The sequence below is a fragment of the Dasypus novemcinctus genome, chromosome 4 (assembly GCF_030445035.2).
Source record: "Dasypus novemcinctus isolate mDasNov1 chromosome 4, mDasNov1.1.hap2, whole genome shotgun sequence".
NCBI lineage: Eukaryota > Metazoa > Chordata > Mammalia > Cingulata > Dasypodidae > Dasypus > Dasypus novemcinctus.
Window position 1 is genome coordinate 74,034,293 of NC_080676.1, and position 17,312 is coordinate 74,051,604.

The 17,312-nt window shown below is 40.6% G+C and overlaps 1 protein-coding gene across 9 annotated transcripts in view; it reads right to left on the reverse strand.

Annotated features, from left to right (window-relative positions):
- The window catches only part of IQCG (IQ motif containing G), a 58,990-nt gene that overhangs the window by 19,111 nt on the left and 22,567 nt on the right, over nucleotides 1-17,312 (reverse strand). For all 9 annotated transcript variants that reach the window (XM_058295659.2, XM_071214736.1, XM_071214737.1 and 6 more), the window contains one exon: nucleotides 14,344-14,472. In XM_058295659.2, coding sequence (XP_058151642.1) covers nucleotides 14,344-14,472 — 129 coding nt within the window. The remainder of the gene's footprint in view (nucleotides 1-14,343; nucleotides 14,473-17,312) is intronic.

Consider the following 17,312-nt stretch of genomic DNA (forward strand, 5'->3'; position numbering starts at 1 on the left):
AATGAGGAAAATGTGGCTTAGAGAGCTTAAGTAATTTGTTATGGTGGAAACGAGAATGTGCATTGACAGACCTCCAACTACACAGAGTAAAGTGAACAAGGGACCCAGCCCCTGGCTCTCAAATCCATCACTGTGATTTCAGTGCTCCTATAGACTGCTCCCAGTCAACTATTGAGTGTTGCAGAGATTCTAATGCAGGCCCTTTCCCAGAAGATCCAAGGGTTATTTGAAAGATTTGGCTCAAGGACTCCCTGATGAACTTGCTGAACCATCTTTAGGTTGCATCGTAGTCTAAGATACTTCCACCCAACCATCCCTCTCCTTCAGTTTGCTCAGTCTTGCATTGCAGTCTGATGACTCTCCTAACCTTACCCAGCAATTTTCTCGTACACAGGTACTTACTTCCCTTAATAAAAAATTTTGCATAAAAAATCCCATCTTTGCATCTACTTCTCAGAGAGAATCTGGACTAACACACTTGCTCTGGCCACACAAATAGACAGCGTCCAACCTCAACACTGTCTGACTCTAAAGCCTGAGAACTTAGCTACTTCCTATTACTGTTTCATAGTTTATTCTGAGAAAGAAAATTCTGCTTATTTCCAGAAATCCCATTATTTAAGTTTAAAACAAATAAAATAACAAAACAATACAAGAGGTGACTGCTAAGGAGTGTAGAATTTTTTTTTTGGAGTAAGGAAGTTGTTCTAAAAATTTTTTTTTGATGATGAATGTACAACACTGTAATTATACTAAAAGTCATTGATTATACACTTCAGATAGATTGCATGGTATGTGACTATATCGGAATAAAACTGCTTTAAAAAACAAAACAAAAAATTTATCATTAAACTGTATCTAGAAAGTATTTTCACCACAGGATTTTTAGAAAGCATGTACCTAAATGGAATCTTGAGATTTTTTCCCTCAGTGAACCTGATATTATTGCCAAAACAATCTATAGGTTATCTACTTCCCAATTATAGATCACAAGAAACAGATAATAAATATGTAGCATAATATACCTTGTCTTTAAGTTCAGCACCCTAAAGACAGATTCATTTAAGCAAACTGACAATAAATGTCATTTAAGCGAGATCATAAAAGTAACATATATCCATTTTAGAAAATCTAAAAAACGTTAAAAAGTATGAAGAAAAATAAAAATAACCCATATCCAAACATCCAGAGTTAATTATGATAAAATGTTACCTCCCAGTTTACAAATAATTTTTCTCTTTCAGGACTGGGGTTATAATATATATACAATTTTTTTCCTCCAAGTTTTTTCACTTAACATAATTATGAGCACTTTGTCTTTTCACTTAGCCATTGAACACATGCATTTATTTCTGTCCCCCATTGAAATCTTACTGAAATAATAGGAATCATAAGAGGAATAAATCTACAAAGATAAAGGGAATGGGAGAAGAGAAAATGCAGAGAGAGGTAAAAAAAATTGCAAAAATTGCTACAGAGTGGGAAGCTATCAAGAAGCAAACCTGAATAAAGCTGCAGAATCACAGAAAAGCTTAGGACATAGAAGCTCCAGGCAACCTTGAAGGCAGAAGTATGGTGTAGGGAAAATAAAAGTGAGTTGGTTGAAAGTCTAACAAAAGAGCAGTTTGATTGTTTGATCCGCTTCCCCAGAACAAGATGATAGGTTTTCATTAGTTTGTTTTGGTTTTGTTTCCTCGAAAGGTTGAACCAGGATTTTAGGCTTAGAAACACAGCTGGAGATGGAAATGAGGTACCTTACCAAAAATGGGAGATGAGGGGTGGAGGGTGGAGATGGGGTTGAATACAATTTGGCTTACCGAATCTCCTTCTCCTGGCTAGCTCTCAATGCATCATTTTTAACCAATAACATGCAGGGAAGTGGATTTGGCTCAATGGATAGAGCGTCTGCCTACCACATGGGAGGTCCAGGGTTCAAACCCAGGGCTTCCTGACCCATGTGGTGAGCTGGCCCACGCACAGTACTGATGCATGCAAGGAATGCCATGCCATGCAGGGGTGTCCCCCGCATATGGGAGACCCACATGCAATGAGTGCACCCACCCCATAAGGAGAGCTGCCCAATGTGAAAAAAGTGCAGACTGCCCAGGAATGGCGCCGCATACACAGGAGCTGACACAGCAAGATGACACAACAAAAAGAGACACAAATTATGGTGCTGCTGACAAGAATGTAAGCAGACACAGAAGAATGCACAGAGAATGGACACAAAGAGCAGACAGCTGGGGGGAGGGTGGGGAAGAAGAAATAAATAAAATAAATCTTTAAAAAAAAACACAATAACATACACTATATTCATACAATATATACACTATATAGATATACATATTTCCACCTAACAATGTTCAACTCTCCTGCGTACAACCAGAAAGCATTAATTCCATACAGAATAGGGTGCAAGTTCTTGGGGAATATTCACTCTTAAACTTGACATCCTCAAATATTATGTCATGAAACTGATAGAACTTGTCAAATGATAAGGTAAAAGTATGGGGAGTTCGTTTTGTGCACATATACAATCATCATCATAATGAAATAAGAAAGATTCATGACCATTACAGTTCTCGTTTCTGTAACTTGTCACATGGTCAAAGTTCATATTTATCACTTCCTTCTTCCACTACCCATTCCATGTTTCCATTACCCTCAGCAAGCACTTCAGCTGGCCATGGTTCTTTGCCTGGTGGGGTGACCCAAACTTTCATTCCTGAAGATTCTGGGACATTGTTAGTCCTGCTTGGATTGGGTTGTTGCAATTTTCCATTGACTTTAATCATAGGACATGGCAGTACTAGGAGATGCCCTAGAGGATCTCCTGTATTCCAGGCAAACTCTTCTTTACCCCCACTATGTAGATGCAGTCCTTTTTCCCCTTGACAGTCAGGATCAATCACCCCAGCCGGTACAGTAATTCCCTTCTTCGACTGTTGATTCCGAGGTAAGAGGAGCCCAAGGTGGCCAGGTGGCAGTTTTAACTTCCAATTCAATGGAATCATTGCTGTGTTCCCTGGTGATAGCACTCCTCCTTTGAGACTAAAACCTGTAGACCAGCAGAGTTTGAGGTTGCAGGGATAGGAAGCAAAAATTTTCCTAGTGGGTCACTGGTAATAGTAAGTGGTGTCACTTCCATTTCCACCCCTTGATTCCTGGACCCATGGATACTGGTTATGGGAGAAACAGCACCACAGAGTGGATGCTGATTTAGGGCATACACCGCCTCCTGGAGAACATTGCCCCAGCCCTGCAAGGTATTGTCACCTAGTTGATGCTGTAATTGAGTCTTCAAAAGGCCATTCCACTGTTCTATCAATCGAGGTGCTTCAGGGTGATGGGGAACATGATAAGACCAGTGAATTCCATGGGCAAGTGCCCATTCCCACATATCATTTGCTGTGAAACGTGTTCCTTAATCAGAAGCAATGCTGTGTGGAATGCCATGGTGGTAGATAAGATACTCGGTAAGTCCACGGATGGTAGTTTTGGAAGAAGCATTGCATGCAGGAAATGCACACCCATATCCAGAGTATGTGTCTATTCCAGTTGAAACAAATCACTGCCCCTTCCATGGTGGAAGTGGTCCAGTGTAGTCAACCTGCCACCATGTAGCAGGCTGGTCACCTTGAGAAATGGTGCCATAGTGGGTCTCTGTTGCTGGCAGATTGGGCACTCAGTAGTGACTGTAGCAAAGTCAGCCCTGGTAAGGGGAAGTCCATGTTGCTGAGCCCATGAATCAGTGTACAAATGCACCTCTGACCATTTCTTCTTCCAAGCAAAATGAACAACCAGGTGCACTGCTCGAAGTTTTACCCACTGGGAGGATTTGCCCTCACCACTGTCCTTCAGAGATGTCCCAGAAAGGGGCTGCAGTACTGCAGCTGTCCACTTCCGGGTGGTACCTGCATATCATGCAGAACCATCTGTAAACCAGGCCCAAGTTTTCTCTTCCTCAGTCAAATGATTTTAAGGGACTCCCCAAGAGGCCAAAGCTGTGGGCTGGGAAAGAGAAGGTAACATGGCATGGGTGGTGACCATGGGCCTTTGGGCTACTTCCTCATGTAACTTACTTGTGCCTTCAGGACCTGCTCGAGCCCTATCTCATATATGCCACTTTCACTTTATTATGGAGTGCTACTGTGCACACTCAACTTTATGGTTTGGTGGGTCAGACAATACCCAGCTCATAAGAGGCAACTCAGATCTCATGGTAACTTGGTGGCACATGATTAAGTGTTCAGTCTCTACTAAGGCCCAGTAGCAGGCCAAAAGCTGTTTCTCAAAAGGGGAGTAGTTATCTGCAGAGGATGGCAGGGCTTTGCTCCAAAATCCTAAGGGTCTGTGTTGTGATTCTCCAATAGAGGCCTGCCAAAGTCTGCAGACAGCATCTCTATTTGCCACTGAAACTTCCAGCACCATTGGATCTGCTGGGTCATATGGCTCAAGTGGTAGTGCAGCTTGCACAGTAGCCTGGACCTGATGCAGAATCTCTTCTTGTTCCTGTCCCCAATCAAAACTAGCAGCTTTTCTGGTCCCCTGGTAAATGGGCTGGAGTAGCACACTGAAATGAGGAATGTGTTGTCTCCAAAATCCAGAGACCAACTAGGTGTTGTGCCTCTTTTTTGATCATAGGAGGGACCAGATACAACAGCTTATCCTTCACTTTAAAAGGGATATCTCAACATGCCCCACACCACTGACACCTAGAAATTTCACTGAGGTGGAAGGACCCTGTATTTTAGTTGGATTTATCTCCCATCCTCTCTCACACAAATGTCTTACTAATAAGTCTAGAGTCTTTGCTACTTCTTGCTCACTAGGTCCAATCAACATGATATCATCAATATAATGGACCAGTGTGATGTCTTGTGGGAGGGAAAGATGATCAAGATTCCTGCAGACAATATTATGACATAGGGCTGGAGAGTTGATATACCCCTGAGGCAGGACAGTGAAGGTATACTGCTGGCCTTGTCAGCTGAAAATAAACTATTTCTGGTGGTCCTTACTAATAGCAATTGAGAAAAAAGCACTCACCAAACCAACAGCTGCATGCCAGGTACCAGGAGACGTTTTGATTTGGTCAAGCAATGATATCACATCTGGGACAGCAGCTGCAATTGGAGTCACCACCTGGTTAAATTTATGATGATCTATTGTCATCCTCCAAGACCCATCTGTTTCATGCACAGGCCAAATAGGACAGTTGAATGGGGATGTGGTGGGAATCATCACCCCTGCATCCTTCAAATCTTGATGGTGGCACTAATTTCTGCAATCCCTCCAGTATTGCCGGTATTGCTTTTGGTTTATTATTTTGCTAGGTAGGGACAGTTCTAGTGGCTTCCACTTGGCCTTTCCAACCTTAATAGCCCTCACTCCATAAGTCAGGGATCCAATGTGGGGATTCTGCCAGTTACTAAGTACATCTATTCCAATGATGCATTCTGGAACTGGGGAAATACCACAGAATGGGTCCGGGGGGCCCACTGAACCAACTGTGAGATGGACCTGAGCTAAACTCCATTAACCACCTGACCTCTATAAGCCCTTACTCTGACTGGTGGACCACAGTGATGTTTTGGGTCACCTGGAATTTATATCACTTCTGAGCCAGTATCTAATAATCCCAGATATGTCTGCTCTTTTCCTTTTCCCCAGTGCACAGTTCCTCTGGTAAAAGGCCATAGATCTCCTTGGGGAAAGGTGGGAGGAAGATTAACAGTATAAATTTTGGGCAGTTTAACAAGATTCCCCCAAAGAGACCTGGCCTTCTCCTCATTCAAGGGATTCTGGGTCTGTAAACTGTCTCAAGTCTGGGAATTGATTAAGGGGCCGTGATTCTCTGCATCTGTAATCTGAGTTAGGATTTTGTTCACTTGACCTAGAACTCTTCTGCTTATACAGATCCGGAAGAAATTTAGTAGACTGTCCATCTATTTCACTTCTAGGTACCCCATGATATATTAACCAACGCCATAACTCTACATGGCTCAGACTATTTTGAGTGCTTTTTTGAATCTGCCTTTCATTGCAGTTGCCACACCCACCTTGACTTGGGCGATTAACTGCCGATACTTCACTTTTACCAGAGTGACATCCGACCATCCCCATAATGCTTAAGGATTCTAATTCCATCACTGCCCTCCCTACAGTAATATCTGGACTACAGAGAAGAGCAACCACAGAGCTCTTCAGGGAAGATGGAGTTAGTCTTACAAATTTATTCCTCATAGTCCTGGTTAAAGGTGTGTCCTCTGGACATTCGAGGTGTGGGTAGGCAAATGGTAAATCCTTTCTAGCATTTCAATCTCTCTAAGCCTTTGAATTTTCTCTTCTACTGTATACCAGGGCAATCCAGGTATCTCAACCTCAGACATGCTAGCTCATCTGTTAGTCCATGTTTCAGTCAGCCACCCAACAAAATGTTAGAGCCATTTCTATCCCCTTGAGCTACAGTGTTGAATCCAGAATTTCTGCTTAGTGGGCCCATATCAATAAATTCAGCCTGATCCAACTTTATATTCCTTCCACCATTATCCCATACCCTTAGTATCCATTCCCACACATATTCCCCTGATTTCTTTCTGTCTATATAAGTTGGAAAACTCATGCAGTTCTTTCTGAGTATACCTTACTTCCTCATGGGTCACACTTTGTATTTCACCTTTGGGGACTTGTTGTGATTTTAGTCTAGTAATAGGTCTCGAAGACAAGAGGAGTGGTGGGGGTGGGTAAGGAGAAGGATTAGAAATGCCTTGCAAGCTACTGGACTCTGGGCATTCCCTTGCATTTTCTTCTGGTGAGACAGGATTAATCTCTTCAAGCAGGGGTTGGAAGGCAGTTTCCTCAGGGCAGACTGGAGGGTTGGCAGTGCATGCTTGAGTTTGGTTGGTACATGCTTCAGGGCTGGGAGGAGATCCAGACTGCCTGGGGCAGGCCGGAGGCTGGATGATACAAGGTTGACAAGGTGTGGTCTTCACAGGGGAGGCCATCCCAGACTTATTTCATAAAGTCTCAGCAGAATTCAAGGTTCCAATGTCTCCACCCATATTATTATCATCCCATATGTCTCCATTCCAATTCTCTGTATTCCACTCTTTTCCAATCAATGCCTTCACTTTAACTGCAGAAACGCTGTGGGGTTGAGATTTTAGTTTCCTTTGTAACTCTGCAACTGGTACAATGGGAGTCTGAGTTTGGTTCTCAGATATTTCAAGCCTGTGGCTACAGGATACAAATTTTTCTTTCATACATAGAAACTTTTGCTTCACTCATGCAGTATTTAAGTTTCAAATCTGAAGCCTTTAACTCATCTCTTTCTTTTGTAACAGTATCCAGAGTATCTGGGAAGAGCCAGCCAACATCATTATACCATTTGACTTCACAAAACTCTGTTAATGTGTTGAAAACACTCTTACCCAGAGCCTTGCTTATTAAAAGTGTGGAAGTAGGAAAATCCAGTGATGCTATTTTGCTTATCTTGATTGCCAACTCATGCCATGGACAGTTAGCAGTCTCTTGGTTATTGGAAAGGGAGTCGTCAGTACCCTTGAGTCCAATTAGAGTAGAGAGCCAATTGCAAAACTCCCAGAACCACCTCAGACACCCCATGTTTAAGATTCTGTTCCTCAAGAACCACTTCTGGTACCAAACTGTATTAGTCAGGGTTCTTTACGGAAACAAAATCAACAAGAGATATCTGTCAATAGTATGCAATTTTATCAGAGTCTTTCATGTGACCGTGGGATGCACAAGTCCAGGTTCTGCAGGCAGGCTGCAACCAGGGGCTCCAATGACAGTCCAATAAAGGTTCTTGATGAGTTCTGGGAGATGTTGGCTGTCCAAAGACAAGCTAGGAAATTCTCACTCAATGCTGGAATCACTGCCCCCCTTAAGGCATTCAATTGACTAGATAAAGCATCACTCATTGCTGATGGCACTCTCCCTGATTGATGTAATTGTAATCAGCTATCTATGACTTATCACTGCAGTAAAGTCAATGGTGACTAAAGTCCATAAATGCCCTTGTATTTCAGTTAGCCCAGTGCTTGTTTGACCAAACAACTGTGCAAAATTACCTGGCCAAGCTGACACATTAGCATCCCATCACAATGGGTATGATGCTGGTTGAAATGGCAAGTCTAAGGTCATGCATGTTACTAAAAGAAAAGCTAAAAATGTGACATGGGACTGTATAACAAGTAAAACCTCATGCAAAATATGAATGTGGCTAATACTACATATATAAGACTGTTTCTCTTTGAAACTGAACAAATGTTATGTGTGTTAATGTTACAAGATGTTAAAATCAGGCAAAAAGCCCACATTTGTCTGATTTTTAAAAATTATTACTGGAAAAATGAAAATGGTCTAATAAAGATTGAAGTGATGAATGCACAACCATGTGATTATACCAAATAACAATGATTGTACAATTTGGATGAATTTATGTGTTATTAATATGAATCAATAAAATATAATTTGTTAAAAAAAACGGTAGGAGAAGTTCATGGTACCCTTGCTGGCCCTTCCCCCATCCCCAACTTGGTGTGGTGTGCTCTGATAGCCTACTCTCCCACTGTGGGTTCCTGGCCCTGTTCTGGAGGGAGCAGAATAACCCCAATGTGCATCCTGGGGTGCCTGTATGTCAGTGCCAATCTACAGGGTGGCAGCCTAAAGACCTGAAACATGAAAGTAGTTTCAAATGCCCTCCCAGAACTTGCCCTGCAGGCAGAAGCAGCTTGCAGATAGCTAAAGCAGTGCAAGAAACAATTACGTCAAAGTAGCTAGGGGCAAAGGATTACCTGCTTTAAGTTATATAATAGAGCATCCAGGAAGGGGAGAAAGTTGTATTTCATAGGGATTAAAGAGGATGGGCAAGCACAAGCCCAGGAAAGGACCCAGGCTCAGTGTATTAGTCAGCCAAAGGGGTGCTGATGCAAAATACCAGAAATTGGTTGGTTTTTATAAAGGGTATTTATTTGAGGTAGGAGCCTACAAATATCAGGCCATAAAGCATAAGTTACTTCCCTCATCAAAGTCTATTTTCACTTGTTAGAGCAAGATGGCTGCCAATGGCTGTGAGGGCTCAGGTTTCCTGGGTTTCTCCCTTCCAGGATCTTGCTTCTCTCTGGGTTCAAGGTTCCTTTCTTCCTGGGGCTGGCTTCTCTTTCCTCTGGGAGCTTACTTTCTGGGGCTCCAGCTTAAGTCTTCAGCATCAAACTCCAACATCAAAACTTCAACATCAGAAACCTTCAACTCTGTTCTTTGCCATTCCTTTTATCCCTTGGTGGGTGGAGACTCAATACCCTAATCATAACTCAATTATGTCCAGGTACAGATCAGATTACAAACATAATCCAATATCTAATTTTGGAATTCATAATTATATCAAACTGCTACACTCAGAAAATATGAAAAGGACCCCACACATCACATTCTCCTTGGACTGATCTTGATAGCAGAGCTAAACTCTGAAAGAAAGCACCAGCCAACACAAAGCTAATTTGCAAAGATGTGAAGGCTTTTTTTGTGTGTTGATTTGTTAGCTCCTGGCACTCAAAAAAATCTCTGTCATTCACTAGCTGGATGCAAACTTAAAGAACAGACAGTTCAGGGACTAAATCCCAGAGTCAACACTTTAAAATATTAAAATGTACAGTGTGCAACCAAAGAGTACAAGACAAACAAAGAAATAGGAAATGATGGCCAGTCCAAAGAAACAAGACAAAAATCCAAACACCATCAAAGAACAGAACCAAACTTTGGACAAACCAGCCAAAGACCTTAAAAAAATGATATTCAATATGTGCAAAGAAATAAAGGAAACAGAGAAAGAACTAAAGGATAACAAGAAAATAATGAATAAACAATATGAGAATCTCAATAAAGAGATAGAAATTTTAAAGATGAACCAAACAGAAAATTATTTAGTACACAATAATTGAAATAAAAATATCTCAGGAGGGTTTCGACAACAGATTGGAGCTGGCAGAAGAGATAAACAGTGATCTTGAAGACAAGACAACTGAAATGATTCAGGCTGAGGAACAACATCAGAAAAAGTGAACAGAGCCTAAGCAACCTATGGGACCCATCAAACATACCAATATACACATTATGGCTGTGCCAGAAGTAAAGAAAGAGAGAAAGGGGCAGAAAGAATATTCAAAGAAATAATGGCAGAAAAATTCCCAAATTTAACTAAAGACATGAATATGCATGTTCAAGAAGCCCAATGAACCCCAATCAGGATAAACTCAGAGAGAACCGTGCCCAAGCACATAGTGATCAAACTGTCAAATGCCAAGGAAAGGAGCAAGTTCTGAAAACTACAAGACAAAAGCAAGGTGTCATGTACAAGGGTACCTCAATAAGATTAAGGGTCAATTTCTCATGTGAAACCATGGAGACAAAAAGGCAATGGGATGAAATATTTAAAGTGCTGAAAGAAAACTGCCAAGCAAGAATTTTATATACAGCAAACCTGCCTTTCAAAAAGAAGGGAAAGTTTACATTCCCAGATAACAAAAGCTGAAAGGTCAATGCATATAGCTCTGACTCATTCTTTTTGATAGCTCAGTGTGGTTCTGTCTTAAAATTAACAATCATTCAACTATTCCTCTATAAGCTAGATTCCCAGAATTAGAGGTCAAGGGGTAAACGTATTTTGTTGAGTTTTTAAAATAAGTTTATTTTCTCCCTTCCTAAAGAGAATGTTTAGAAAATATTAAAAAGTAAAAAGCTGTTTTAAAAAAAAAAAAGACCATATTGTTAATGCACTGCTATATTTCCTTCCAGCTCTTTTCTATACAGATTTTCATTAGCTTTATAACATAAATGTGATAATACTGTACTATTTCCAGCCTACCTTTTCCTAATTAGAATTGTGACAAAAGCATTTCCTGTTATTACAACTTTGTAGACAATATTTTTAATAACTTCAAATATTATCCATTCAATTATAGATGATCTCTTTGGTTCAGTAACCTGCATCTTGTGACTTAACCTAATAAAGTAATAACAGATTCATACATTTGCTGCATATATATATATTCTTAAGATTTATTTTATTTATTTCTCTCCCCTTCCCTCCTCCCCCCGCCATTATCTGCTCTCTGTGTCCACTCTCTGTGTGTTCTTCTGTGTCCACTTGACCCCTTGGTGGCACTGAGAAACTGCATCTCCTTTTTGTTCTGTCATCTTGCTGCGTCAGCTCTCCACGTATGCAGCGCCACTCTTTGCGGGTGGGGCACCCCCATGCAGGGGCACCCCTGCGTGGCACAGCACTCCTTATGCAGGGCAGCTCTGCATGTGGGCCAGCTCACCACACAGGTCAGGAGGCCCTGGGGATTGAATCCTGGACTGTCCCATATGGCAGGCAGACACTCTATCAGTTGAGCCACATCCTCTTCCCTTCTGCATATATTTATGCACAAAGATATATACAAAAGCATTTTTTCCTACTTTAGAAAACACTCTTAATTTGAAAACACTCTTAAATGCTCAAAAACTGAGAGAGGGAAACGGACTTTGGCCCAGCGGTTAGGGTGTCCGTCTACCATATGGGAGGTCCGCGGTTCAAACCCCGGGCCTCCTTGACCCGTGTGGAGCTGGCCATGCGCAGTGCTGATGCGCGCAAGGAGTGCCGTGCCACGCAAGGGTGTCCCCCGAGTGGGGGAGCCCCCACGCGCAAGGAGTGCGCCCGTGAGGAAAGCCACCCAGCGTGAAAAGAAAGTGCAGCCTGCCCAGGAATGGCGCCGCCCACACTTCCTGTGCCGCTGAAGACAACAGAAGCGGACAAAGAAACAAAAGCAGACAAAGAAACAAGACGCAACAAATAGACACCAAGAACAGACAACCAGGGGAGGGGGGGAAATTAAATAAATAAATAAATCTTTAAAAAAAAAAAAAAAAAAAAAGAAGCGGACAAAGAAACAAGACACAGCAAAAAGACACAGAAAACAGACAACCAGGGGAGGGGCGGGGAATTAAATAAATAAAAATAAATCTTTAAAAAAAAAAAAACTGAGAGAAAGGTTAAATTATAGAACAGTACATATGTAATAATGAATACTGTAAAACTAAAATCAGGTATATCTATTTTTATTTTCTTTGATAGGTTACTTTTCAAAAAGCAGCAATTTTTATTTATCCTACCAGCAACAAATGTAAGTGATCATTTCTTTGCTTGACAGCAATGAGTGCCAGGTATTTATTTATTTATTTATTTATTTATTTATTTATTTATTTATTTATTTATTTATTTCTCTCCCCTTCCCATCCAACCCCTCTGTTGTCTGCTCTCTGTGTCCATTTGCTGCGTGTTCTTCTTTGTCCACTTCTATCCATATCAGGGGAACCAAGGAATCTGTGTCTCTTTTTGTTGCGTCATCTTGTGTGTCAGCTCTCGGGGTGTGCAGTGCCATTCCTGGGCAGGCTGAACTTTCTTTCGCACTGGGTGGCTCTCCTTACGGGGCACATTCCTTGCATGTGGGCCTCCCCTATGCGGGGACACCCCTGCATGGCACAGCACTCCTTGCACGCATCAGCACTGCACATGGGCCAACTCCACATGGGTCAAGGAGGCCCGGGGTTTAAACTGTGAACTTCCCATGTGGCAGACAGATGCCCTATCCACTGGGCCAAGTCTGCTTCCCCGAGTGTCAAGTCTTTAACAGTAGCTATTATTGTTTTTTGTTGTTGTTGTTGAGGTACTAGGGGCCGGGCAATGAGCTTGGGACCTTGTATGTTGGAAGACTGCATTCAACCACTGAACCACCTTGTCTCACCTGAGTTGTTTTTTCTTTTTCCTTTTTAAGATTTATTTATCAATTTCTTCCCTCCCACTGCCTTGGTTGTTTGTGCTCGCTGTCTGCTTTCTGTGTCTTTTGGTTGTGCGCTCTCTGTTCTGCCTGTCTTCTTTTAGAAGGCACTGGGAACCAAACTCAGGACCTCCCATGTGGGAGGCAGGTGCCTAATTGCTTGAGCCACATCCACTTTCCCTTGAGTTGGTTTTTATGTGTGTTTTTGCTTGTTGTTTGTTTCTGTTTTCCTTAGGAGGCAGTGGGAACTGAACCCAGGCCTCCCATGTGGGAAGCAGGTGCTCAGGTGCTTGAGCCACATTCGCTCCCCTGTTATTGTTATTAGGCACTTACTATGTGCCAGGCATATGCAAGGAATGATTTTAAGTTTTTTACATGTATTAATTAATCTGATCTTCACAATAGCACTAGTACAGAATTTATTACCACTACGAGGGTAGGAAGGAAGAGGAATAAAAACTCAGGATAAAGGCTAGACTTTCGGGGATCATTTCTACAGTTTGAAAACTCAAGGTAAAATAATTCCACCTATACAGACGACATTTACACTTTCTCCTTCTGAGTACTGAGGGTTCATATAGAGAGAATTTTATCTTGTTCCCAAGGCATCTTGATTACGTTAAATTTTCTTAAAGCATGGAAACCTTTGGAGTTACTTGAAAGATTCTGCAAAAGAAAATTTTCCTTGGCATGCTTTCTATAATCATTTGTTCTACAGGGATTGTCAGTGAAAGTGAACCTCGTCTTTAAAAAGATTACTATAGGTGGCGGACTTGGCCCAGTGGTTAGAGCATCCATCTATCACATGGGAGGTCCGAAGTTCAAACACTGGGCCTCCTTGACCCCTGTGGAGCTGGCCCATACACAGTGCTGATGTGTGCAAGGAAGCCCTGCCACACAGGGGTGTCCCCCACGTAGGGGAGCCCCACACACAAGGAGCGCACCCCTTAAGGAGAGATACCCAGCGCAAAAGAAAGTGCAGCCTGCCCAGAAATGGTGCCGCCCACACGGAGAGCTGACACAGCAAGATGACGCAACAAAAAGAGACAAAGATTCCTGTGCCGCTGACAACAACAGAAGCGGACAAAGAAGAAGACACAGCAAATAGACACAGAGAACAGACAACCGGGGTGGGGGGGAGGGGAGAGAAATAAATAAATAAATCTTTAAAAATAAAAAAATAAAATAAAAAAATTATTACAGGATAGGAAGAATATTCTTGCCATGTTGTAGATACAAACACTGAGGCTCAGAATACTGAGTTATTGTCCTGGAAGAGCTATGACTAGAACCCAAAGTTCTGACTTTGAGTCATCTTTCCTGGAATGCACATATTTGGACACTTTAGAAATCACGATAGGTATCCCCTATATTTTTCATGTAACATTTATGTACTCTAAAGTATTAAAAAAGAAAGAAAGAAAGAAAGAAATCCTGGACTTCAGGTAAGAGTTTTATAGAACTTTAAAACACAGCAAAGTGAATAAGCCTACATTAATCTGACCTGGCAATGATATCATAGAAATGAATTTTATTTTCCCTCTCTCTTCCCAAAGTATACAGGAGATTGGTGAAAGTGCCAGATTCTTCTAGCTCCTGCATGGTATTTGTAATCACATCACTGAAGAATTGCCTGTAATGAGAAAGAAAAATGATAAGCTAACAAGATATATTTTCCTACATCCACACAGGACTACAGGATTCACACAAGATTCAGAAAGAACATCATAACAAGATGGAATTACCCAAGAAATGCACAAATAGTTAACATTAGAAAATCTATTAAATATAATAAAAGAAAAAAAACCATATAATTATCTCAATAGAGGCAGAGAGAGTATCTGGCAAAATTCAACACTCATTCAGCATTTAAAAACAAAAAAATGAAAACTCAGCAAACTAGAAATAAGAGAACTCCCTTAATCTGAAAAAGTTTACATACCAGAGACAAAAAACAATTACACAGTATGACACCATGTATATGACATTTAAAAAAATATAAAATTATACATTTAAATAAAACACATACATACATAATAAAAGATCGCAATATGTAAGAGAATGATAAAAGCCAAATTCAGAAAACCATTTACCTCTGGGGCAAGAGTGAAGGTACTGGAATTGGGAGCTTCCTCAAAAAAAAAAAAAAAAAAAAAAGAGTTCTAAAGCCACCATAGCACAATGTTAAAATATGGTGGTACAAATATACGCATTCATTATTTTATTCTCTATACATTGTGTTTTCAAAATATTTTAGTTTAAAAAAAAAACATTTTAAAAACAACAACCATAAACACAGAAAGAGCTAATCAAACCCTCATATTTTAGAGATGAGGAAACCCACACTAAGGAATCTTAAATGACTTGCCCAAGATCACAAAACTAGTTTAAGAAAGTATTCGAATTACATTCCCAGTTAATATACCATGATAACTCTCTCCTTAGTGAAAATTAAAAACAAAAACCAAAAAAAAAAAAACCCTGGCTATTTAATGTTTTGAGACAGAGTTGGCAAGAATTATATTTACTGTTTTACATAATTTATTAACAACAGCACACAAAAAAAGATCCAAAAAGATCATATATATATGTCTATATATTTTAAAGTTAAGTACATTGAAGTCAAGAAACTCAAACAAAAATTTGAGGAAGAACTCATCTGTTCAGCAGTACGTTACATTTAGTAAAATAAAATGGCCACCTGCACTGGACATTACCAGAAGAACCCTTTCTGAGAGAGGCTTTTCCAGAAGTCAAAAATAATTGACCTGCAAGGGCTTTCAGAGAAAATGGAATGGAATAAGTCCTACAGGACTGAAGATAAACAACATCTGGTGATAAAAACTAGTTTTGGTCCAGTAGAGATGCTGGTTTGACCACTGTATCTTTGTAATATGCTTTAAAGTGAGAAAATGTGAGCCCTCCAACTTTTTTCTTTTTCAAGATAGCTATTCATGGCCTCTTACCCTTCCAAATAAATTTGATAATTGGCATTTCCATTTCTGCAAAGTAGGTTGTTGGAATTTTCATTGGGATTGCTTTGACTCTGTATATCATTTTGGTAAGAACTGATCTTACTGATATTTAGTCTTCAATCTATGAACATGGAATTGAGGTCTTCCTTGATTTCTTTTAGCAATGTTTTGTAGTTTTCTTTGTACAAGTGCTTTACATCCTTGGTTAAATTTATTCCTAGATATTTAAGTTGCCTGTAAATGGAATTTTTTTTTCTTGATTTTCTCCTCAGATTGTGCATTACTTTTCTTTTTTTTTTTTTAGGAGGTAGTAGGGATTGAACCAAGGACCTCATATGTGGGAAGCAGGTGCTCAACCATTGAGCTACATCCATTCCTTAATGAGAGCTGTTTTTGTGTTTTGCTTTTAGGAGGTACCAGGAATCAAACTCAGGACCTCATACATGGGAAGCAGGCACTCAACCACTTAAGCTACATCCACTCCATGCTCATTACTTTTTGCATGTTGTTCTTTTACCCCGGTAATCTCATTGCTGAATTAATTTATTTTTTATTTTTATTTTTTTAAAGATTTATTTTTATTTATTTCTCTCCCCTCCCCCAGCTCTCCGTGTGTGGCGCCATTCTTGGGCAGGTTGCCTTTCTTTTGCACTGGGCGGCTCTCCTTATGGGGCGCACTCCTTTCCCGTGTGGCTCCCCTATGCGGGGCCACCCCTGCGTGGCACAGCACTCCTTGTGTGCATCAGCACTGTGCATGGGCCAGCTCCACACGGGTCAAGGAGGCCCGGTGTTTGAACTGCGGACCTCCCAAGTAGTAGGTGGACGCCCTATCCATTAGGCCAAGTCCACTTCCCTGAATTAATTTATTTGCTCTATTAGCTTTACTGTCAATATTTCAGGACTTTCTACATAAAGGACCATCTCATCTGTAAATAGTGAAAGTTTTACTTCTTCCTCTCCTATTTGGATGCTTTTTATTTCTTTTTCTTGCTTCACAGCTCTGGCTAGAACTTCCAGGACAATTCTGAGTAACAATGATGACAGTGGGCATTCTTGTCTTGTTCCAGATGCTAGAGGAAAAGATTTCAGTCTTTCACCATTGACTATGATGCAAGCTGTGGACTTTTCATACATGCTTTTTATCATGTTGAGGATGTTTCCTCCTGTTCCTATTTTTCTAAGTGTTTTTATCAAGAAAGGATGCTGGAGTTTGCCAATTGCCTTTTCTGCATCAATCAGGATAATCATGTGGGTTTTTTCCCTCTGATTTCTTAATGTGTTGTATTACATTATTTGATATTCTTATGTTGAACCACCTTTGCATACCTGGAATAAAATCCACTTGATCATGGAGTATCATTCTTGTAATGAGCTGTTGGATTCAATTTGCAAGCATTTTGTTGAGAAGTTTTGCATCTATATTCATAAGAGAAATTGGTCTGTAATTTTCTTTTCTGATTGTATCCTTATCTTGATCTGTTATTAGGGTGATGTTGGC